The sequence below is a fragment of the Bubalus kerabau genome, chromosome 16 (genome assembly GCF_029407905.1).
Source record: "Bubalus kerabau isolate K-KA32 ecotype Philippines breed swamp buffalo chromosome 16, PCC_UOA_SB_1v2, whole genome shotgun sequence".
In the NCBI taxonomy this organism is placed as follows: domain Eukaryota; kingdom Metazoa; phylum Chordata; class Mammalia; order Artiodactyla; family Bovidae; genus Bubalus; species Bubalus kerabau.
In genome coordinates this window covers 59124746-59149401 of record NC_073639.1, presented here as the reverse complement: position 1 = coordinate 59149401, position 24656 = coordinate 59124746, and the positions used below count along the sequence as shown (strand labels likewise).

At 47.6% G+C, this 24656-nt stretch overlaps 1 protein-coding gene across 1 annotated transcript in view; it reads right to left on the bottom strand.

The window, feature by feature from the left end:
- CUX2 (cut like homeobox 2) overlaps positions 1 to 24656 on the bottom strand; it is a 278643-nt gene that overhangs the window by 50605 nt on the left and 203382 nt on the right. The window contains exon 4 of the mRNA XM_055549878.1: positions 7657 to 7735. Within this exon, the coding sequence (XP_055405853.1) occupies positions 7657 to 7735 (79 nt within the window). The remainder of the gene's footprint in view (positions 1 to 7656; positions 7736 to 24656) is intronic.

Sequence of the window (24656 nt, the reverse complement as noted above, 5' to 3'; positions counted from 1 at the left end):
GTGTGACCCTGGGCAAGTGGCTTGACCTTCTTGAGTCTGCACTGCTTCAGTTGCACAGTAGGGCAGGATGGCAATACGTACCTCCATGGGGGCAGTCGGGATAAGTGAACTCCTTTCTGTAAGGGGCTGAGTGCACTGCCTGACACAGAAGAAGCACCCAAGAAACCAACCTGCAAGGAGGGTAGCTCATCATTTAAAACCAAATCCAAAGGCTGCTCTCCCTGCAGCACCCCTCCTGGCCTTCCCACCTTTGAGCCCTTTTCCTGCTGGATTTGGCTCTCGGTCTTGGGGTCACATGGTCCCTGCTTGACTCTGAGGGCAGGGTAGGACTCAGGTTTGAGTTTCCACAGGGCTCAGCACACAGTAGATGCTCAGAGAATGAGCTGATGAAAAGCCACAGCTGAAACTCCTGTCATCTCTTCTGAAAGGGCACAGCCATTCACTGAGCGCCCACTGGGTACCAGCATCACGCTGGATGCTCTCCTCTAATCATCTTTCAACCCTTAGCTGTCAGGGGTAGTGAGAGTAAGACGGGAGGCCAGGGCAGGGGGCACTCCTGGCAGAAGAAATGGCAGAAAACAAGGGTGGGGGACAATGCCTTCTGAAGTTAAGTATCATCTTTGGGAAAATCTGTCATCATTAAACTCTGCATTTTTTATGGGTTAAATACTCTTTTATGTTACCTGTCTGTGCTCCCTTGACCCCTAGAGGACCAACTGGGCAGATGTATGTACTGGGAGGAAGAGAAGGAGGTGAGGGGTGCCAGAGACAATGACGGATCTCTTGTTACATTAAAATCTATTTTGCCTTTATCTGCGAAGGTGGCTTATCCACTAGATGGCAGTAGAGCTAGCCATTTGGGATAGACACAACGCTAAATTCTTAACCTCCCTCACTGCTTTCATCAACATATATTTCAGATGCTTCAAAGATTCAAATTTCTAAAAATTCAGATCACAAAAGTACTTTAAAAAACTATATAACCTTCAGGCAAGAAGAGTTTTTTTTTTTAATATGACAATAAATCAAGAAGCCATAAAGCAAAGGTCTGGTAAGATTTCCTGCTTTCTGCAAATATTTTTTGAATGCCTACCATGTACCATATACAAGAGACATAGTGTACAAAGTTAAGAAACAAAAGGTAAACTAGGGGAGAAGCTATGAAACACGTTTACCAGGACAAAGGTTAATATCCCTAATACACAGAGTGTCCACAAATCAATAAGAAAGTGATTTCTCTGTTAGAAAAATGGGCTAAGTATATGCAAACCAGTGATTCATAAAATCATGGTTCACCCACATATGAAAAGATATTTAGTGTAACTAAGAAATGAAGGAGTACAAAATAAATCAACAAGAAGAAAAAGGAATTCTTAGTCTTTCTGACTATTCCTGGGTTTGTGGTCAATATGTGGATACATGTTCCTTCCCAAGTTTTCTTCCTTACTCTCAGAACTACAGCATAGTACCAATATGCCATGCATCCCCAAGAACCCCAAATGCCCAGTGTTGGGAATGAGGTTCAGTAAATTATAATACAGCCACGCAAGAGACTATTACACAAGATGAACCAAAGTTACTCAGAATTTGTAATCACACAGGGAAATACAGATGCTTGTAGTGAGTGAAAGGAATCAGAACTGCAAATGGTACGTGCAGAATGAATGACTGTTTTGAAAAAGTACATGGGGAAAAGATCAGATAGAAAAACAACAAAACATTACCACTGCTTTTCTAGTATGGTTTCCCCTGCCTCCCTTCTATTTTGTGTACTTTTGAAATTTGACAGTAGGCATATGCAACTTTTATAACTGCAGAGAAAAATTTGAAGATCTTAAACATTGGAAAGTATTTTCCTACTGCACATTCATCAACTCTGTTCCCTAAATCTCTCACCCCACATCCTTGACAACTGACAGAGCTGAATGAAATCCACAGCCAACGCGTGTGACATGTGTAACTTATACCCTGATGTCAGCTTTGCAATGGGCTGCTGATTATCAAACCCTGCCAAATGCTTTCATGCACAGGTATAGGATCCTCACGGCGATGGATTAGCAGGTTCTATTATCCCTTGGCTAAACACACAGAAACCAGAGCACAGAGAAGTTCAGGTCCCTGCCCAAGGTCACACAGCTCAAAAACACCAAGCTGAGAGTCCCACCCCACCGAGTCCGATGCTACCAGCTCCATCAACTAAGCTGTCCAGCCTTGCCTCTTGAAAGAAGGAGCAGAGAGACAAACTCGTGCCAGGAGTTGCCATTTCCTGCTGCTGCTGCTGCTAAGTCACTTTAGTCGTGTCCAACTCTGTGCGACCCCACAGATGGCCGCCCACCAGGCTCCCCCGTCCCTGGGACTCTCCAGGCAAGAACACTGGAGTCGGTTGCCATTTCCTGCATCAGTCTAAAAAACACCAAAGTAAAGCCAGAGGAAAAAAAAAAAATTGGGAGGAGCACTCACCTCTCTTATCTCCTCAGCAGTGTTCCTCTGCCTGCCCTCTTACTCCCTCTTTCCTTGTTTTCATTTAAAATTTTCCCCTTTTTTTCACTGTTAACTAATCACTCAGTAAGTTAGCTGTCTCTGAAGCTCGGGTCGGTACCTAGTGACTATGAGCGCGATAAAGAAAGCAGCCATCACGGGTACAGAAGTCAGAAAGGTTTAAATCAAATCATCCTCCACAACAATGACATTAATTATGCTTTTAACACGTTTTACTGCTTTTTTTTCTCACTTCACGCCACATCTGTGTGAACAATATCCAAAAGATTTACGGTTTTCTTTCGTAATTACAGACATACAGGCTGCACACTTATCAAAATACTTGCTGAGCAATCACACTATATCGCATTCTCTGCCAAAGATTTGTGTTGGCAGCAGTCACTCAAAACAAAAATGTCGAATCAGGACTTGTGTGGCTTGGTGGCAGCGGGGGTGCGGGGAGGGGGAGGAGGAAGTATTTCGACAAATAATTTGCCTGTCAAGAAATATAAAAACAGGAGAGTGTGCATCCTGGCAAATTTTCCAGGAGTGTTATTTTTATGGAGGGGGTTGGGGCGGGGTGTGTATGGCGGGGACAGTGAGCAGGGAAGCTCTGAGCACCAACAACACATCTGACATTTGGTTCTTGTGTCTGAGGATAAAATTTAATGAGAACAAAAATATGTCTTCCTAATTCCCCTAAGAAATCATTAAAACATTTTGTTATTCTTAAATGTCTTGAAAATGAATTAGAGCCCTGAAGGGGCTGTTCCTACGGTATGTCTCCATCAGTTAAGGCTCCTTCTCTCTAACTCGGTGACAGCTGGGGATGTACGTCCCCCCCCTGGCCCCTCCATTTCTGGGGAGTCGAGTTGCAAAGTCAGACACGTGGAGTCAGCACCAGGCTTGGAACGACCCTTTGGGGAGAGGGGCAAGAGGGCACAAGAACCTTCCAGGAAGTTCCAGGCCAATCTGGGGAGCTCCCACGGTCCCTGACTGGCACTGCGGTTCTGGACTCGTGTGTTAATAGACATACTTTCAGAAAGATGAGGGCCCCATCGTGAATCCCAGAAATGATGCTCTTTTTCCAAGGGGGGGGATGTAAGCCCCTCCTTACCCAAACGCTCCCCTGGATTTGAGACAACAGGTTATTGGCCTGATGGTCTGTTCACCTCTGCCACCAGAATGCAAGTTCCCTGAGGGCGGGGCCCGTGTCTGCCTCGGTAGACGCATGGCCATGTTTCCAGTGTCGTGGTCCCTGTTCACACAGCAGGCACTCAATAAATGCCATCTGAGTAGGTGACACGTGACAAACAGAAAGCACTAGTTGAAAAAAGTACCTTTTCATTTAAATAGCTCTTTTCCCTTTTTCTGCATCTGAATCTTTTTTCTAGTTCAATCAACAAACAGTTACTAGGCGGTTACCGTGTACTGGATCCCGAGTACACACATTCAGGGTAAATCAGCCCCAGGCTTGGAGAGTTGCCCTTGTCTGAGGGACACACAGTGATGACAGCAGTCAACACTTAGCCCGTGCCACCAGGTGCCATGCACGTGGAAGCCTCCCAGCGACTGTATGAGGCAGGCTCTCATAAATTTCTCCCAATTTATAGAAGAGAAGTGTGAAGCTCCGAAGTGAGTTAATTCGTCTACAGTAAACCAGTGAGTAAGTGGTACAGGCAGGACTTGAACTGGGATCTGAACCTGGAAACACAAGCCGTCTCAGTGCTGCCCCCTGGTGCTACATGAGAGGTACTACGAGGCACAGTGGAGTAGTTGGGCGTGTGGATCTTAGTGTGGATTTGTGGGAGGTATCTTTGGAGTCCATACCGGTCATCTTCCAACATCATTCACCACTGAGACTGTGCAACCCAAAGGAAAGAGTGGGAAATAAGAGGGTGTCATTTTCCAAAATTTTTTCCTAGACAGTTCTGATAAGGGTAGAGACATCATAAGCAAAAAGGCTGCAAGGAATGGGACAGCCTCTTGGACTCTCCGCCATGTGCCTGCTGTGGTTCTGAGTAAGGGTGACAATGACCGGGGCTGCAGACACAGCTGCCCTGGCCTCAAGCCACGGGGGGTCAGGTCCCTACGCGGGGAGGCACAGAGCCTGGAGGGCTGTGCTGTCTGGTTTCGGCCACTCTTGCCACCCAAGCATTTTGACTGAGAAAACCAATGTGGCCAGGCTGCCTTCCTGCGGGTGCAGAAGCAGGGCGGCGCGCGGCACTGGAGAAGAGTGAGTCGAGTCTCCAGGTGCCACTGCCGTGGGCTGAATGGTGACTCCAAAACAAACATCTGTATCTTAATGCCTGGAACCTGCAAATGTGACCTGTTTTCGGAAGAAAGGTCTTTTGCAAATGTAATTAAGGATTTCAAGGTGCGACCATCCTGGATTCTCTCTGTGTGTGTTCAGTCACTTAGTCATGTCCAGCTCTTTGCAACCCTATGGACTGTAGCCCACCATGCTCCTCTGTCCATGGAATTTTCCAGGCAAGAGTACTGGAGTGGCTTGCCTTTTCCCCTAAATCCAATGACCAGTCTTGTAAGAGAACGGAGAGGGGGATTTGGGATAGAGACACACAGGGAAGAAGGCCGTGTGAACATAAAGGCTGAGACGAGTGATGCGTCCACAAGCCAAGGGACACCTGGAGCCACCGGAAGCTGGGAAAGGCCAGGAAGGATCCTCCCCTAGAGCCTTCAGAGGGAGCACAGCCATGCCCACACACCTTGTTTTCAGATTTCTGATCTCCAGAACTGAGAGAGAATAAGAATCTGTTGTTTTAAGCCTCCTGGTTTGTGGCAGTTTGTTCCAGGAACCATGTGAAACTAGCATAGCCTCTCACGAGTATCCAAGTTGTGACATGGAACAGATGTTCTGGAAATAGTTTTTGAATGTGCCCAGAGCTGAGTCGTTCCATCTCTCCCTGACTGTGCGGCATCGGTGCCAGGGTGACTGAGACTGGCCGGGCCTGTTCCCTCGGGGCCCGTAACGTGCAGAGGGTGGAGCTGGTGCAACGTCTATACCTGGCCAGTGCCTCTCTGTGATGTGTTCTCAGATCTCCTGGGGAGTTTGTCAAAATGCAGAGGCTTCAGTGGCCCGAGGTTCTGTATTTGTAATCAGCTCCAGGTGAACCCAATGCTGCTGGCCCCTGGGTCGCACTTTGAGTAGAACAGGCTAGAAGACTTCCCTCCTCACCCAGTCCACGTGCTTTCAGAGGGAAGCGTCACATCACTGATGCTGTATTCGTTTCCTGGGGCTGCCATAACAAAGCACCACTGACTAAGGTGGCTTAAGGCCACAGAAGTTTACTCTCTCAGCTCTGGAGGCCAGAAGTCCAAAATCAAGGTGCTGTCAGGGCTGTGCTCCTTCTGAAGTCTCCAGTGGAGGCTCCTTCCTGGCCTCTTCCAGCTCCTGGTGGTCTCAGGCACACCTTGGCTGGCAACTGCATCACTCCAGCCTCTGCGCTGTCTTCACATGGCCCTCTTCTCTGTGTTCTTAAAACTCCTTTTCTTCTTCTTATAAGGAGACCCATCATCAGATTTAGGGTCCTCCCTAAGTCCAGGATGTCTCATCTCAAGATCCTTAACTAATGACATCTGCAGAGACCCTGCTTCCAAATAAGGTCACACTGAGAGGTTCAGCGTGGACAAACATTTGGGGAGGACACTATTTACACCACCCCAGTTGCCCAAGACAGATGGAATGAGAGACTTTCCCATCCCCATCATAGAGATCTTACAAACGACCTTGGCATCAACTAGAAACGACTTTGCCTTCTCCGTGGCTCAGCCTAGAGTGGGACCTCACATTCTTCTTCATAAACCCCCAGCCCCAGTCACCCCTGACCTCACTAATTCCTGCAGCTGTGCAGAGTACTGGGAATGGATAGAGTGGCTGTCTGGGTGGAGAGGGTTAGCAGAGTGGGGCCTTCTCCCAGCTCCACCATTATTAAGCAAATCACTACATTCTGGGTTCCCATTTCTAGGTCAATAAATAAAGAAGTTGCAGAGGATGGGCCATTTTAAAAACGGGAAACTGTCTGCAGAAGTATATCTCATATGCACAGGGACACAGTTGAAGGTTCTCCAGTTGATCAAATCTCTGTAATCCACACCCAGATCAAAAAACATATCTAGTGCCCAAAGGCCCCTTCCAGGAACTATCGCCCCACCCAAGAAAAACCACTCTCTTGACTTCTCACAGCATTAGTGCCTTTTTTTAGGTGAAATTCTGTGATGCAAAATTTACCATGTTTAAGTGAGCCATGCAGTGCCAGTTAGTACATCCATGATGTTGGTCAACTACCTCCTCTATCTAGTCTGAGAACATTTTTATCCCCCTAAAAGGTAAACCTTACACCCTTTAAGCATTCAGTCCCATTCTCTCCTCCCTTCAGACTGCTGGCCACTAATCTGATTTCTGTCTTTCCAGATTTGCCTATTTTGGATCCTTCATATAAATGGAATCATAAATTGTGTGACCTTTTGTATCTGGCTCCATTCACTCAGCATTATATTTTTAAGGTTCATCCACACTGTGGCATGTGTCTGCGACTCATCCCTTTTGATGGCTAAATAATATTCCACTGGATGAGTAAACCGCATTTTGTTCATTCATTCACTGATGGACATCTGGGTTGTCTCCCCCTTCGGCCACTGTGAATAGCGCTGCCATTAATTTTTGCGTGTCTTCATCTTTTATGTAAATAGACTCATACAGTATGTGCTGTGTGGGTTTGGTTTTGGCTGAACATCAAGTTTTTGAGGTTGGCCATGCCATGTTGGTGGAAACATCTGCAGTCTTTCCTCCAGCGCCCTCTGCTGCCAGGGAGCACTGGGTGCCTTCTGCTCTTGGTGGAAGTGGATGGGGGCTCTGGTGGTCAAGACCCTCGGCTCCTCAAGAAGACCCGGGTGGGAGATCTCACTAGGAGCTCCCCAAAGCTCCCTGGCTGTTGTTGGAAGGCAGTGTGGTAAGATAGACAAGTCGGGTGGGGACACATCACACCAGACTGGGTGTAGACCCCCTCAGTCTCCACAACTCCTACCCATGGCAGGGCCTGGCCTTGCCCAGGAGTCTTGGCCTGTCCCCAGAACCCAGAGAGAAGGTGCCTGTGTAACAGTCCTCATGGCTGTTTCTTTTTGTTTTTTATTCAATTATGGAGCCCAAGCAAGTCTTACCTGGTGCTTCAATTAATTGCTTGTAAACACTCAGGAAAGCGGCTTCGGCCTCCTGACTTCTCTTACTAAGAGCCACCACCTTTGGAAACAACAAGAGAAAGAATCACGTGTGACCATGGCATCGGAGTCTATAAGCAAATGTGATCATTCTCCACATGCGCAAACATGGGATTGAGGGGAGGAAGAAGGGGAATGAAGGTTCCAAGTATGGAGTAGAAAGTCTGGGTTCAAGTCCCAGCTCCACTGCATCTGGCTGTGTGACGCTGGGCAAGTCACTGCCCCGCTCTGATCCTCAGTTTCCCCATCTGTAAAATGGGGTAAATAACAGAAACTACTTGCCAGGCCGGGTATGAGGGTTAAATGAAGCTGTATATAAGTACTTAGCACAGGGCCTGGCACACAGGAGGTTATTAACAGCTCTTACTATTATTACTGATATTAACAGGCAATGTTGGAGATTCAAATATGACCCATGTTTTATGGGAAAGAGGGACACATCTGGGGCATATTTCTTGACACTGCTAATTAAAGAGAAATTGTTGACTCTCTAGTAAGATACAGTTTCAACAGATGTTGAATGACAGTTATGTCAAACAGTTCCTAGCATACCAAAGGTGCTCAATGAATGCTTCCTGACTGATGAACACACCAGTGACTGGATGACCAGTGGTGAGGAGCTACCTTCATGTACTTGTTCTCTTGCTTATAGGCATTTTTTTTGTCCTGCCAGTGAGACTCCATAAGGTGTATTTCTGGGGCTTAGCATCATCTCCTCCCTCCGTTCCTGGCTGTGAATTCTGAGCTCTGGCCTCGCAGCTAACCTGATGCTGGCTCTTGGTGGACAGTCCCCTCGGCATAGTCCCGGGGCTCCCTGGCATACTGCTGGGCTGAGCTCCTGGCACCCACAGGACAGCATCCCTATCTCCTCAAGGACACACCAGGCTGGGCATCCCCCTTTGGACTGGAACGGAGCTTTATTCTCCCTGACACTGATATCCCTCTCCCTCTGGTGCCAACTTCCTAAATGATGAATCTGTCAGAGCGTCTATTTGTCAATGCCCTCTTTCAGAGCTGGGCTTTTCCTACAAATGCCAGTGATGCCATCTGAGGGAGTGTCTGTTACTGAATTCCACCCCTCCAAGAGAGCTTCTCTCATAGCTCAGCTGGTAAAGAATCCATCTGCAATGCAGGAGACCCCAGTTCGATTCCTGGGTTGGGAAGATCCCCTGGAGAAGGGATAGGCTACCCACTCCAGTATTCTGGCCTGGAGAATTCCATGGACTATACAGTCCATGGGGTTGCCAAGAGTCGGACAGGACTGAGCAACTTTCACTCACAAGTGAGCTCTGTGAGCGTGTGGTCTGGTGCACAGAAGGGCTCCACATAATTAGTTGAGGCAACAAATCCAAAGGTCCATCTAGTCAAGGCTATAGTTTTTCCTGTGGTCATGTATGGATGTGAGAGTTGGACTGTGAAGAAGGCTGAGTGCCAAAGAATTGATGCTTTTGATCTGTGGTGTTGGAGAAGACTCATGAGAGTCCCTTGGACTGCAAGGAGATTCAACTAGTCCATTCTGAAGGAGATCAGCCCTGGGATTTCTTTGGAAGGAATGATGCTAAAGCTGAAACTCTAGTATGTTGGCCACCTCATGTGAAGAGTTGACTCATTGGAAAAGACTCTGATGCTGGGAGGGATTGGGGGCAGGAGGAGAAGGGGATGACAGAGGATGAGATGGCTGGATGGCATCACTGACTCGATGGACGTGAGTCTCAGTGAACTCCGGGAGCTGGTGATGGACAGGGAGGCCTGGAGTGCTGCGATTCATGGGGTCGCAAAGAGTCGGACACGACTGAGCGACTGAACTGAACTGAACTGAACAAATCCAAGTGAGTAGGAGGCTCTAGGTCCTGTCTGTGACATGGAGAAACGTCAGGGGCCAATTCTTAGACAGTCTGCTCACAGAGGTGACCAACCGAGGCACAGGTCCTGGAGCCAGGCTGCCTGGGTTCACATCCCAGCTCCACCACTTATTATCTGTCCTTGATCAAGTGGGTCACTTTAATTCCTGTGCTTCTACTTCCCTATCTGTAAAATAGGGATAATAAGAGGACAGCCTCCCTCAAAGTTCTGCTAGAAGATCAAGTGAATTAGCACAATGTAAAGGTGGCTGCAAAATTTCTGGCAGGCATTAAGCCCCACAGGCATCAAGCCCCACAGGCATGTCACCTCTTGGTATGATCAACCCTTCCTTCTTGTCTCTTATGGGGATAGGTTCTTCCCAGTGCTGCATGATCACCTTCACCTGTGTTCATCTTTTCTTAGGTGTGAGAAAAGTCTCGCCTCCTCACACAGTGGTATATACTCTGCGAAGAATTTGAAAACCACAGTGGTTTCTCTACAGCTTCCAGTGTGGCAGGCAAGAGCCTCATGTGGGTACCACACACTGGAAATGTGGTGAGTTCAAATCCAGATGTATTGTGAGTACAAAATATGCACTGGATTTTGGACATAGTTCAAAAAAAGAGACTGTACGATCGCTATCGGCTATCCTTATGTTGACTGCATGCTGAAGTGATAAATTTGGGGGCATGCTGGGTTAAACAAAATATATTATTAAAATTCATTTCACCTGTTTCCTTTTACTTTTTAAAATGTAAGTATTAGAAAATGTAAAAGTACATCCGTGGATCATATTATATTTCTATTGGACAGCACAGCTTGAAGGTTTTACAAGGTCCACTGAGAATTTGTTATTTAAGAGAGGTGGTGAGAAATGTATGGTGGATGTTGAGCAAGTGATTTTAAAAAGGTCAGTTACAAAAGCTCTTTAAGCTCTCTTGTTATTCTGAGAAGTCTCTGATCGCTTACCTTCCAGAGTGAATGACAGTCTCATTCATTCAACAAGCATTTCCTGAGCACCCACTATGTGCCATGCACTGTGAACTGAGAGCTCAGTGACGAACAGTGCAGCCTCCAGCCCCACCCCATGGGACTCACGGTTCAGCAGGAAGACCAACATTAAAGCAGATTCCCCAGATAATTCATTAATTACATGTGCTAAACGCTTCAAAGGAAAAGCACAGGGGTCTTGAGAGTGTGTAAGTGTGGTGAGACTGACCCAGTTTGATGGGTGGAAGGAACATCAGGAATTCTCTCTCCATTAGGGGAAGCTGGTGATGGACAGAACGAATGTTCTAGAATCTAGGCAAAGGGAAGGTTTTCATTCTTGCTAAGATGTACAAGGCACAGTTTCTGCTCTGGGGACTCACAGCTGAGTGGGAGACACAGCTACGACAAAAAGGAACACAGGAGGAGGTGATGCAAATGCTGGCGTCTCCAGAGTAATGCGAGGAGGGGGCAACTAATTCAGAGTTTGGAGGGACATCCCTGACGCCCAAATAACAATCATCATAATAATATGATATTCAGAGTTTACCATGTACCGTGTGCGCATGCTCACTCAGTTGTGTCCGACTCTCTGCAACCCCAGGGACTGTAGCCTGCCAGCCTCCTCTGTCCATGGGGATTCTCCAGGCAAGAATACTGGAGTGGGTTGCCACTTCCTTTTCCACAGAATCTTCCCACCCAGGGATCTAACCCGCATCCCCTGCACTGGCAGGAGGATTCTTTACCACTGAACCGCCTGGCAAGCCCACCATGTACCACATGCTCTTACTATTCATAATCATCTCTCTCCATGGACACACCAATCACTGGAGGTAGCTTCTGTCATTATCCCCATATCACAGATGAGGAAACCAAGGCCCAGTGAGGTTAAGTATCTTTCCCAAGGTCACTCAGTAAGTAAATGGCAGAGTGAGATTCACACCAGGTCTGGCGGCTGAAATTACTATTCTGAATCCAGAGGTGGGCCCCTTTCTCTTGGACAGAAAAACCACCCCAGCCAGTGGGGACAGTCACTCGGGCCCCATTTGGATGCTGATGCCTTGAGATGCTACCTACGGCCGTACCAGGTCAGGGACTGCTGTGCTGCTGACCTGGTGTCCAAGAAAAGCCCTGAGAAACAAAAGCAACTCATCTCCAGAACCCTAGATGGAGAATCATCAAAGATCAGTCAGGAGAAAATCTGAATGCTTCATTTTATGGTTGTCTGTGCTAAACATGTGTAGTAGCTGGAGCTTGGGGAAAGGCATAAGAATGCTCTATTGAGGGACTTTGCTGGTGGTCCAGTGGCTAAGACTCCACACTCACATTTTAGTAATGTGCTGCCGAAGCAAGCCCTAAGACGTCACACTCCCAGGGTAGGAGGCCTGGGTTTGATCCCTGGACAGGGAACTAGATCCCACGTGCCGCAACTAAAGTTCTCACGTGCTGCAACTAAAACCTGGTGCAACTAACTAAATAAATATTAAAAAAATAAGCTCTATTGACTTTCCTTGGACTGCAAGGAGGTCAAACAGTCAATCCTAAAGGAAATCAATCCTGAATATTCATGAGAAGGACTGATACTTTGATACAATAGAATACTGATTACAATACATTAGAATACTGATACTTTGATACATTAGAAGCGCCAATACTTTGGCTACCTGATGCAAAGAGCTGACTCATTAGAAAAGACCCTGATGCTGGGAAAGACTGAGGGCAGGAGGAGAAGGGGACGACAGAGGACAAGATGGTTGGAGGGCATCATTAACTCAATGGGCATAAGTTTGAGCAAACTCTGGGAGATAGTGAAGGACAGGGAAGCCTGGTGTGCTGCAGTCCATGGGGTAGCAAAGAGATGGACGTGACTGAGCAACTGAACAACAAAGTTGACTTCTAAAAAGGAATTCAGGGCAGAAGTAGAGGCGCGTGCCAGAAGGTTCTGTTATTATTTCCCGGTCCATGCCCCATAGCACCAAGATCCCCTGGAAGGGGCATGGCAACCCACTTCAGTATTCTTGCCTGGAGAATCCCATGGATAGGAGCCTGGTGGCTATGGCCCACAGGGTTGCAAAGAATCGGACACGCCTAAGCAACGCAGCATGCAAACCCACAGCACCCCCTACTGTCCATTCATGGTGCTTATCAGTTGTGTACTGATGATCTGCGCAGCTGTCTCCTTAGGATGTCAGCCTGCCCCACAAAAGCTATGCTGTTCAACACAGTAAGCACTAGCCCACGTGGCCAGTGAGCACTTGAAATGTGACTATTCAAATTCAGATAGGCTGTATGTGTAAAATACGGGATTTCTAGGTTTTAGAATGAAAAAAAAAAAAAAAAAAGAATGTAAAATACCTCAGTAATTTTTATATTGATTTCATGTTGAAATGATAGTATTGTGGATGTGCGTGTGCACTCAGTTGCTTAGTCGTGTCCAGTTCTTTGCAACCCTATGGACTGTAGCCTGTCAGGCTCTTCTGTCCATGGGATTATCCCGGTGAAGAATACTGGAGTGCGTTGTCATTTCCTACTCCAGGGGATCCTCCCGATCCAGGGATTGAACCCTAGGCTCCTGCATTATCAAGCAGATTCTTCACCACTGGGTCACCAAAGAAGCCCAATATTGTGGACTTTTTGATTTTGTTCAGTCGCTAAGTTGTGTCCGACTCTTTGTGACCCCATGGACTGCAGCATGGCAGGCTCCGTTGCCTTTCATTGTCTCCCAGTGTTTGCTTAAATTCACATCCATTGAGTTGATGATGCTATCTACCCATCTCATCTTCTGCTGTCCCCTTCTCTTTCTGCCTTCAATCTTTCCCAGCATCAGGATCTTTTCCAAAGAGTGGGCTCTCTGGATCAGGTGGACAAAGTATTGGAGCTTCAGCATCAGTCCTTCCAATGAATATTCAGGACTGATTTCCTTTAGGATTGACTGGTTTGATCTCCTTGCAGTTCAAGGAACTCTCAAGAGTCTTCTTCAACACCACAGTTTAAAAGCATCAATTCTTTAGTGCTCAGCTTTCTTTATGATCCAACCTTCACATCCATACATGACTACTGGAAAAACCATAGCTTTGATTAGATGGACCTTTGTTGGCAAAGTAATGTCTCTGCTTTTTAATATGCTGTCCTGGTTTGTCATAGTTTTCCTTCCAAGGAGCAAGAAATACTGTGGACATGTTGGGTCAAATAGAATATACTATTAAAGTTGAACTCACCTATTTCTTTTTACTTTTTAAAATGTAGCTACAAGAAAAATTTAAATTACTTGTGTGGCTTGCATTCTACTTTTTACTGGACAGCGTTGTTTTAGATTAAAGGTTAGAAAACCTATGACCCTTGGGCCAAATGTGACCCTTCATCTGTTTAAATAAAGTTTTATTGGAACACAGCTACAATCATTATGAATGACTGTAGCTACAGACACTGAGACGGTCACCACTTAGCTGCTTTACAGCCACAGTGGTGGAGTTGCATAGTTGTGATAGAGACTCTGGCTGCAACACTGAAAATATTTGCTCTCTGGCCCTTAATAGAAAATATTTGCCCTCTGGCCCTTAATAGAAAATATTTGCCCTCTGGCCCTTAATAGAAAATATTGCTGATACCTGTTTTAGAGGTTCACCTAATGACTGGACAATACACTCAAAAGCAGAGATCAAAAAACATCCTGGAATGGCACTAACTTTGAGTTAGTTTAAATTTAGGGCCTCCCATAGTAAATATGACTCTTGAAGACAGTGATCATTTGGAAGTTCTGCCTCATTCAGTCTGGTTTTAGAGTTATGACCCTAACTGTTTCTAGAAGGCCAGGTCTGATGGTATCAGAGTCTGATCCGGTGCTGAGCCCAATGTCATGAAGAATCTCTTGGCCTCAGTTTGTTCATCTACCAAGTGGGAAGAATAATCTCCATTTGCCTAAGAGGCTGTTGGGGGAGGAATGCGCTAACTAATACATGGCAAAGAGTACCATGGAAAATGGAAAGAGAGCTTTCTAATAAAGCAAATAATTATTTTCTCAACCATACAAGATATCTTTTCCAAGAGCTGCAACTCTAATGCATTTCACCCACATGCTGAGAACAGGTGAGCTCAGCATAAATAAAAGGCCACGTGTTTCTGCCTCATGGCTGGGTCCCCTCGTGCAGAAGGGCAGGAGGAAAGGGTCCAGAAAGACAGATCTGGCTTGTGACAGGCAGATCTCTGAAGGCCATCTGGGGGAGGAAGAGGAGGAGGATGAGGTGGCGGCTAGCTACAGACACCAAGAAGGTCACCATCAGAAATAGCTCAGCGTCTTTTGATGAAGCAGGCAGCATTCACACCACCCGATGAAATAGAAGGGGTGAAAACGTGTTTGGTCCTGAGTCTGGAAGTAACAGGTGTAGAACTGATTAAGCCAGAGAAGCAAAAGCCTGTTCTAGCTGCCGAGCACTTGTCTGTCAGGTGGCTAAAAAACGGCAAGTTTGGGGACCCCCGAGGCTGTGCTTTCATGAGCTGTCTGAGATGGCAGTGACATCTACTGGCTACTGAGAATGGCTCCGTGCCAAGCTGGTCACAATGAACAGTCAGAGTTCCCAGATACTAAATCCTTATTCCGTGTCCAGTGCCTTCTCTTTGGAATCTTTGCAGACAGCCGTGAGATGTGAGCACGGTTACCGCTCCCACTCTACAGAGGAAGAAACTGAGGTTCGGGGAAGCCAAGTCACTCGGCCAAGGTGGGAAGAACTAGTTATTGATGGGGCTGGAATCCACGTCCTGCATCCTCTCATTCCAGGGCCCAGAACTGCAACTAGAAACCATTGTTTCTCAAAGGGTGTTGCATAGTGCCCTGGGTGTGAAAACAGGGATGTGTGATCAAGCCTGGACCCACCTGCCTTCTCTGTGAACTGTGCAAATCCACTAGTACACTGGATGCTCTGACAAGAGCTACAGGAGAAAGCGTTCTTCAGCTTGGCGTAGCCCAGTACTTTCCCAAATACATTTGGTCTCGGAACATTTGCATCAGAGAATAAAACTAGGGTTCCGTTAAACACAGTGTGATAACAGCTGCCCTCTACCCCTGGGTCCTGGGCTCTGGGGACGGTGGGCCGTGGTGGTTCTGAGAGACAGGGGGAATCTGATGCTGCAGGAATTCTGGAAGAAACTGACGAGTGACGGGCAGTCGAGAGGTGAGTATTCAGAGGGTCTCAGAGTCAGTGCCTTTGAGGAGGAGGCAGAGGAAGGAGATTTGAGGAGGAAAGGCGTCAGCCCAGGGTGGGGGAGAGGTGGGCGGGAGCATGTCCTTTAACACCCTTGGAGGCCTGGTTCTCCTTCTGGGGAGTGAAGATCTGGGGGCACATGGCGAGCAAAGAAGAGCAAGAATGAGGGGAAGGGACTTCACTGGTGGTCCAACGGTAAAGTATCTGCCTTGCAACGCCGCGGATATGGGTTTGATCCTTGGTCAGGAAGTAAGATCCCACATGCCGTGGAGCAACTAAGCCCGTGCACTGCAACTACTGAGCCCCAAACCGCAACGAGAGAGTCTGTGAACGACAACAATAAAAGACGCTGCGTGCCGCAACGAAGATCAAAGAGCCGGCATGTTGCAACCAAGACTCAATGCAGCCACATAAATAAATACATAAAAATAGATAAAAAAGGAAGACTGAGGGGAGACAAGGAGGAAGTGGCCATAGAGAGTGAGGATATGCAAAGAGTGAGGGGCACAGAGAGCAAGGGGAGCAGAGAGCTGGGGGCTCACAGACACTGAGGGGAGCAGACAGGAGGAGGGTTCACGGAGGGCAAGGGAGGCACAGACATGGAAGCAGATGGAAGGAGGGCTCAGAGTGAAAGGAGGAGGGGTGTGGAGCACAGTGCAGGGAACACAGGGAAAAATGGAGGAGGGATTGCAGGCCGTGCAGAGGAGCAGGAGGAAACCCTGGCCACCACGAGGCTGCGGCGAGACTGGCTCAGATGTGCAAGAGGGGAAGGGGCTTGTGGTGAGTGCTCAGGGCCTGGGGCAGGTGATGGTCCAGGCCCAGGGTGGGGTGGAGACGGGGAGAAAAGAACTGACCGGAGAGACGATTAGGAGATAAAATCCTGATCCAGGACACAGTCGGGGCTGAAGGTAGGGAGGCGCGTGGGGATGTATTTAGCCAAGAGCAAGGAGCAGACTCAGGGAGGCACACCACGAGAGCAGTCTACAACCAGGTGAAGAGCTTCTTGGGTGTTGAGAGAAATACATGTATTTTGGACTGTAAAGATTCCAGCCCAGGATGAGAAGAAGGTGCACATCTTACCCTATGCGATAAATCCCTTTTACTCACAATAAAATTCTGATGTCCTACAACTTGTAAAAGGTGATTATCAATTACCTTGTTTGGCTGATATGAGAATTATTATCATCAACAGTAACAATGACTACTGAGTATCTGACACATAGTAACTCATTTAATCCTCACAAGCCAGGTCGATGGGGGTGTTATGGCCCATTTAACAGATGAAGATATCAAGGTACAGAAGGGCGAAGACCACACCATGTGGGAGTTGGGATGCAGACCCAGCTCAGGAAGCCGCCAAAGCCCATGCTTCCAACCCTCACTGGGGACTGAATCTCCCAGATGAGGGCCTGGAATATCAGAGAGCTGGAGGAGCCAGCTGGGTTTGCAGATGGGCAGTGGACAGAGAGGTTAGTGCCTGGGGGCTTTCAGCAGGACCTGACTCCTCTGCCTCACAGAGTGAGTTTGCTGGGGGCCTTGTTCCCAGGCGGGCACTAACTCTCACTCTCCCATACATCATTGATGTGGCTGAGCAAATGAAAATTACAATTTAATGTTGGGGTTTAAATAAGAAATAAGAGTTTGGTTCTTGTTTTTGGTAGTTGTTGTTGAGCTGGGCTTACTCAGCTCCTGCCTGGACAGGACAGAAGGCAGGGATCCTCTCTGGCCTTCTGAGATCTCAGGGGCATTCCCAGGGCAGGGTCAGGGAGGGTCCCAGAGAGACCCCATCTTAGCTGAGGCTCAGGAGCTGGCAGAAGCCACTTCTAGAGCCTGATGGGATGGAATAAAATTAACACATTTGGCCACCTGTCACTGTTTCAAATACTCAGGTATAAATCACAAATGCATTTTGAATCGTCAGATGTAGTACACTAATTCAAATTCAAGCTTGAGCTCTGAAATCCCCTCTTCCAGGGCTGTAGGTCCAGCTTCTAGATCCTTCCCCAAAGCCTCAGCCTGCGACAGTAATGGACACAGGCAGGAGTTCAGTAACTACAACAGCAGGTGGTACTTACTGAGCACCCACTATGCACATGCCCCAGAGGCATATCTTACCCCCTCTCCCTAAGACCCTCAAACACATAGAGTGCTTTATGCAATTAACTCACTCAATCCACACAAAACTGCCAAGAGGTGGGAGGACTGAATTGTGTACCCCGAATGTGACTGTATTTGGCGATAAGGCCTTTAAAGGGGTAACTGAGGTTAAATGAAGTCATACTGGTGGGGCTTGAATGCAACAGGATTGGTGTCTTTATAGGAAGAGACACCAGGGATGCAGAAGCAGAGGATCGCGGTAAGAAGGCAGCCATCTGCAAACCAAGGAGAGAACTTTCACCAGAAGCCAACCCTGCCAGCACCTTGATCTTGGACTTCCCTGCTTCTAGAACTGTGAGAAAATAAAATTCTATTGTTTAAACTACCTGGTCTGTGGCACTCTGCTATGGTAGCCAGAGCTGCTCATCTAGCTCCAAAAGCTGCCATCTCATGGCTGGGTTTGTCAGTTCTTTAGGTCATAGTCCCATCAGGGGAGAGTGGATCTGTCTGTTCACACAGCCTTGCACACAGGAGGTGTTCAATAAATGTCTGCTGAAGAACGACTGTCACTGTCTATGTGTCATCCTTCAGGGTGATCCTCAGGCTGGAGAGGAACTGATAGCAGTGGGGGACGCTCTTTAGAGATGTCTGGAGAAGTACCAGGCATCCTGATCGGGGCTCCTGTTCTAGTTAAGGGAGAGTTGATGCTTTGTCCTGACCTCCTCTGGACGCCACGCATTCACCCATCGTCAGCATCGGATGACACTCCCGTGCTCAGGCTAACTTCTCATCTGGATGTTGTTCTATTTTCCTAACCAGATCGTGAGCATCTAGACAGCTAGGACTGGGGGGGGGGTTGTCATTTTTCTTTTTAACAATTTCAATATTTAGTCAAGGATTACTTGACTTAATTTCATATGCAGCTATTAAAAGTAGAGAAATAAAAACAATAGAGAAAAGTAACAGCACATATATCACCAAATTGGGCCCAACTTTTTTGGCATTTAAAAAAGTGAAATAAAATAATGCATGTAAAGTGTTAACACAGTGTCTGACACATAACTGATGTCCAATAAATTCATTTTCTCATCTATTTATTGAGCATCTTTGAGGGATGGGGGCTGTTCTAGGCACTGGGCATTCACCACCTCAGACTGACCCAAACCTATACCCTTGCAGAGCTGATACTCTGAAGGCTGAGGCAAGCAATAGAAGAAATCATGATACAGAAAGTGAGTAAGTGAGAATCTGATCAAGTGCAAGGGAAGAAAACAAAGCTGGGAGGGGATAGGAGTCTGGGGTAGGGATGTGTGTCCTGCCTAGTAGGGCCAGGGAAGGCCTTGGGAGAAGAGGACAGTTGAGCAGACTTGTAGAAGAGGAGGGAGAGTGTCATTCAGCCATCTCAAGGGAAGAGTATTCTAGGAGACAGAATAGCGGGTGCAAAGGCCCTGGGGCAGGAGTATGTTTGGCTTGTTTGAGTAGCAGCAAAGAGGCCAGTGCAGTGGGAGAAGGTAGGGGAAGAGGAGAAGAAGTCAGGGATCAAAGGGTAGAGGGCAGAGCTTTGGAGGTCACTGTGAGAACTAGGACTTTTTCCCTGGAAAGGAATGAAGAGCCACAGGAGGGTTTACAGCAGGTGAGGGACATGGTCTACAAATGTTTCAGTAGGATCCCCCAGGCTACTGTATGCACAATGGACTGAGGGGGCTGGGGTGGGAGCAGGGTGACCAGGGAGGTGGCTACTTTAACAGTCCAGGCGAGAAGGATGGCATTTCCGAGAGGGTGGAGTCAGTGGAGGTGGGGGGAAGTCCTGGGGTTCAGGATCCATCCTGAAGGTCCAGCCACAGGATCTGTTTCTCAAAATACAGTGTAGATACGGGGGGACGGTGAGAGGAAGAGAGGAAATGAGGACATTTCATGGTCTGGAGTGTGAACAACTGGATGATCTTCAACAACTGATGCTGTGATTTTCTCCTCCCTCAGAGGCAAATCAGGAGTGGGCACTAAATCCACAGACTGAGTGAAAAAATGAATGAATGAGATAAGGAAGGAGTTAAAGAGGCTCTCGGAGTGAATCCTTCTGAGCTACAAACTTAAATAAAAACCCGTGCCTAGAAAGATGATGAAGAATGACGCCCTGCAAGTAGCCCAGATTATGCTGCAACCTGGAGGGCTCTGTGGAGATCTCGTGCCAGCTCTCTGATGGAGTCACTCATAGAGTGAGGGCACACAGGCCTAGGATCTGCCTGAGAGGTCCCAGCATCTCAGGGAAGCAGACAGCAGTGTGGGAAACAGGCAATGCTGGACTTGGCAGTGGGCAGGCCTGGGTTCTGGTTTCAGCTGGGGCCTTGGGTCCTTGTTCACCTTTGGGCAAGTCATGCCCCCTTTCTGAGCCTCAGCTTCCCCATCTGTAAAATGAAGGTGCTGGGTTTACAGTCCCTTACTCAAACTCACCTAAGCAGAAAGACAGGCAGACACTCTCCTTTCCATACATTGGTCTCCACCTCACTGGGATTTTAATCAAAAGCAGTGGAAGGCCTCGGAAACCCACCCAGGCTTGGACCGAGGGGTGGGTCTGCTGGGAGAGCATGAGGCAGGAAAGAGAAACACCGTGCAATTTTATTTTAATATTTGTAATTATTCCCAGGCTAAAAATAAGGCACAGAGCAAAGTGTTTTCAAATGTCGGCATTAATGAACACTTTTTATCCAACATAATACGGGCCCCTGAATGCATTTATGTCAGGCTCCGAGATCTCACGAGCAGTGCCCCTCGCCGGGCTGGCTTTCACGGCTTGGAAGCGGTGCAAAAATGAAATGTCCCACAAGTGCATGCTGGCAGGCCTGCTATTAGCAACAGTATAATCATCAATTACGTCCAATCACAAACTACTGATTTTATAATTATCAAATGAAGTTCTAACTTCTCACCTCTGCTCAGCGGCAACTAATATAATCTCTCAGTTCAAAAAAAGGAAGCTTTTTTTTTTTTTCTTTCCCTGTTCCTCTCATGCTCTTTCTCTCTCTTCTGGGGAAAAGAATTTCCAGGCCTCCACATAAGACTGCATTTAAATTGCTTGTCACTCAAAACAAAGGCGAACCACTCATTTGTAATTCACCAGCCACCTGAACAGACTGCCTGTTTTCCTTTAAGCATCCATGCACTGAAGCACAAAGATCATTTTTCTATTGTTAAAATTGTATAAGCCAGAGCTTTTTTTAGCAGCGAATACACAATTTCACTTCTCTTCCGAGGGCTCCCAGCATGAAAGGGACAGGAGGCTTTCTTTAGTGCCTTACAAATACATTTTGCTTTGGGGTATTAAAAAAAAAAATCAACTATGTGCTCATATAATGAGTTGAAAAGCTATTAAAGTCGTTTACACATGAGGGCAGGGCAGAAGTTAGGTTTCCCATCCTGCCCAGGGTGTGGCCGGCATATGAAGTCAGATGATTGAGATTCATTCTCATGGGCACTGGGAGCATCTGTGTCCAATTTACTGTTTTTGGGAGCTCCCGGCATCACAAACATGGCTCCATGCTGATTGGCATTCAGCTGGCAGGCTCCGAGAACAGAAGCAACCCAGGGGTGGGTGCCCCAGCTTGGACCTTGCTGGTCCAGGCAGGCTCTAGCTGTGTGCCTGACGTTCTGGCTACCTCATCCTAGAGGGCCAAGCCACGGACGACTGCCACGAAGCCCCTGTATGCAACTGAATTCTGTGCCTCAGCCTTTGACAGCCAGGCCTGTTTCGACAACAGCACAGTTTTTCTATATAACTGATTATAATCATAATACCTTCCAATTTTAATCTAGAGCTTTTTATAATTTACAAAGACCTTCCACAGGAATTAGTGAATCTGAGCTTCCACACACTCCCAGAGGGGGCTCTGGCAGGGAGGACTGTTCTTGTTTGAGGGGCCCAGAGACGCTGATACGGTGGTTCCAAGTCACACAGGAAGGGGTCGAGGCAGGGTGTGAACCGCGTCTTTGGATTCAGAGCCAGCTGTGCAGCAGAGAATTTGGGCCTGGATTCATGCAACTTTCCACTTGAAATGGGAGCGTAGCTTCTGTTTTTGGTAAATTAGAACAGACTCAGGTTCATCCCTAAAACGTCCCCCTCTCAGGCCTGAATATGCTGTGTTTTCCTAGGAGGCAGACCAAGGAATGGGGCTCCTGCATGCCCACCAGAAGGTATTCATAAACCACAGCCAGTCTTTTCTTTGCAATAGCAGTGACAACTAACAATTCCTGATTTCAAACAACAGTGAAATTATTCTGCATCATACTGGGATGGTGGGTACACATTATGAGTTTCTCAAGGAAGACTGTACAATAGAAAAAGTGACCTCCTGATGTCAACCATGGACTTCAGTTAATAATAGTATATCAACATTGGTTCATCAACTGTAACAAATGCAGTGAACTAATGCAAGATGTTAATAGGGGAAATTGGGGTAGAGAGCTCTCTACCTCTTGCTCAAATTCTCTCTAAATCTAAAACTGCTCAAAAAAAATAGTCTATTGTATAGGGCAGGTAATGGCAACCCACTCCAGTACTCTTGCCTGGAAAATCCCATGGACGGAGGGGCCTGATGGGCTGCAGTCCATGGGGTCGCTAGGAGTTGGACGTGACTGAGCGACTTCACTTTCACTTTTCACTTTCATGCATTGGAGAAGGAAATGGCAACCCACTCCAGTGTTCTTGCCTGGAGAATCCCAGGGAGCCTGGTGGGCTGCTGTCTATGGGGTCGCACAGAGTCGGACACGACTGAAGTGACTTAGCAGCAGCAGCAGCATAGGGCAGGTACTAGGTACCAGGCAAGCTCTCAGTGTTGATTACATTAACACATTCAATCTACACACCAGCCCTGTGAAGTCAGTATCATTATCTGCCTGATTTTACTGGTGGGGAAAACAAGACATTAGAGAAATCTACCTTGCCCAAAGTCACACAGCAAGGGGCAGAGCTAGGATTCATGCCCTGGACCCCAGAGCATGCGCCCTCAGCCACAGTGGCAATGGGATCATCGCTGGGTTCTCTCCAAAAGCCTGCCCCTCATCCCTGGGACACTACGTGAGCATCCTGCCTTGATCACAGGTGTCGGACGGCGCAACAGGGGTCCAGGTCCAGATACATACCATGGGCATGTTTTCTTGGACCCTCCAGTGTTTTAAAAATATTTGAGCCATAAAAATTCATCAAGTTATACACTTAAGATTTGCACATTTTACCGTATGCAAATTACACCTCCATAAAGTACTGTGAGCATGAAAATGTGTGCATATATATGGAGCCAGCATTTCAAAACCAGAAGAGATCCAAATTGCTGGATTTTCTTGGAAAATCAGAGGATCTGGCCGGCCTGGGCCCACATTTTCACCGACAACTGCCGCCTGGGGCCAAGCAGCAGTCTCCCATTAAGATAGGCCTGGGGTTGGCAGTTCGCCCCGGCCTCCCGTGCAGCTGCAGTACGGGTGTAGGACCCTTGGGCACTGGCGGCCTCACTCTGGCCTAGACCGGAACCGCTTTTCACTTTGCTTTGGTTTCTCCACATTCTTCTTGAGTTCCACCAGCCCCTCCCTCAACTTCATCCTTCAAATAGGGATTTCACAGGCTTATGAGAAACAGGAGTGATAAGCAGGGTGTCCTGCACTGGTCCTACTCTTGCTTCCAGGCAGCCCCACGTGGCTGCCAAAGTGCCTTTCCAAATAGCAACAAGATCCTTTGTGAGCCCTCCACCCCGAATAAAAATGGTCAGGCCCTCCCAACTCAAGTCTACCTCGGACCACAGAAAGGGGCCATTCAGAGCATCTGGAGGATTCTGTGCCTTGCAGAGTGATGAGAAACTCACAGGCACAGTGGAGAAAGACCTGCAGGGCTTGGCTGTCGTGTTCTGATGGGAATGGCAGCACCAACTGGGTCACAGAGGAAAGGGGAGAGTGAGGGCGGGAGGACAGCAAGGGGATGCACACAGCTGGAGCTTAATAAAGGCTCGCAGATTCGAGGAAGGGCTGGAAAGCACACAAGCTTTGGAATCGGCTTCTGAGTAACCTATGTCTAAAACTTGCATCTCTGGGTGTGTGACTTTGGACAAGTCACTGAGCCTTCAGTGCCTCAGCTTTCTCAACTATAAAATGGGTACAATGATGTGACAAGCTGCCAGGAGGATCAAATCACGGAGGTGAAGCACCCACCAGCACTTAATGATGAGTGAATATCCTTCCGTGGCCTCTCTGTGCCTCAGTTTCCCCACCTAGACATTAGGGACACCAAATCCAGCTTATGTGTAGAGACTCCAGCAATTAAGATATGCTTTGTTCAGTGTTAAACATGGAGTGAGGTTGGCCAAGCCATCCACAGACAGTTCTTGGATTTCTGGGCAAAGGGATCTGAGGGTGTTAGAAATTGGAATTACTGAAGGGAATGTGAAAGGTGCAAACTGCTGGAACATGAGTGTTAGTCACTGAATCTTGTCCAACTCTTTGTGACCCCATGGACTGTAGCCCGCCAGGTTCCTCTGTCCATGGGATTCTCTAGGCAAGAACACTGGAGTGGATTGCCATTCCCTTCTCCAGGGGATCTTCCCAACCCAGGGATCGAACCTGGGTCTCCTGCATTGTGGGCAGATTCTTTACCCTCTGAGCCATAAGGAAAGCCCTTGCTGGAACATGATGATTGGAGCCAAATCACCAGAGTGTGGGTTGAGGGTTAGCAACGCCAAGAACCACCCCAGCCAGCCTGGCAACAACCGGTCTCTGAAACACAGGTCAGTCCAGGAGTCTGTGCGCCAGGCCCTCCCATGAGCTGGCTCAAGACCCTGA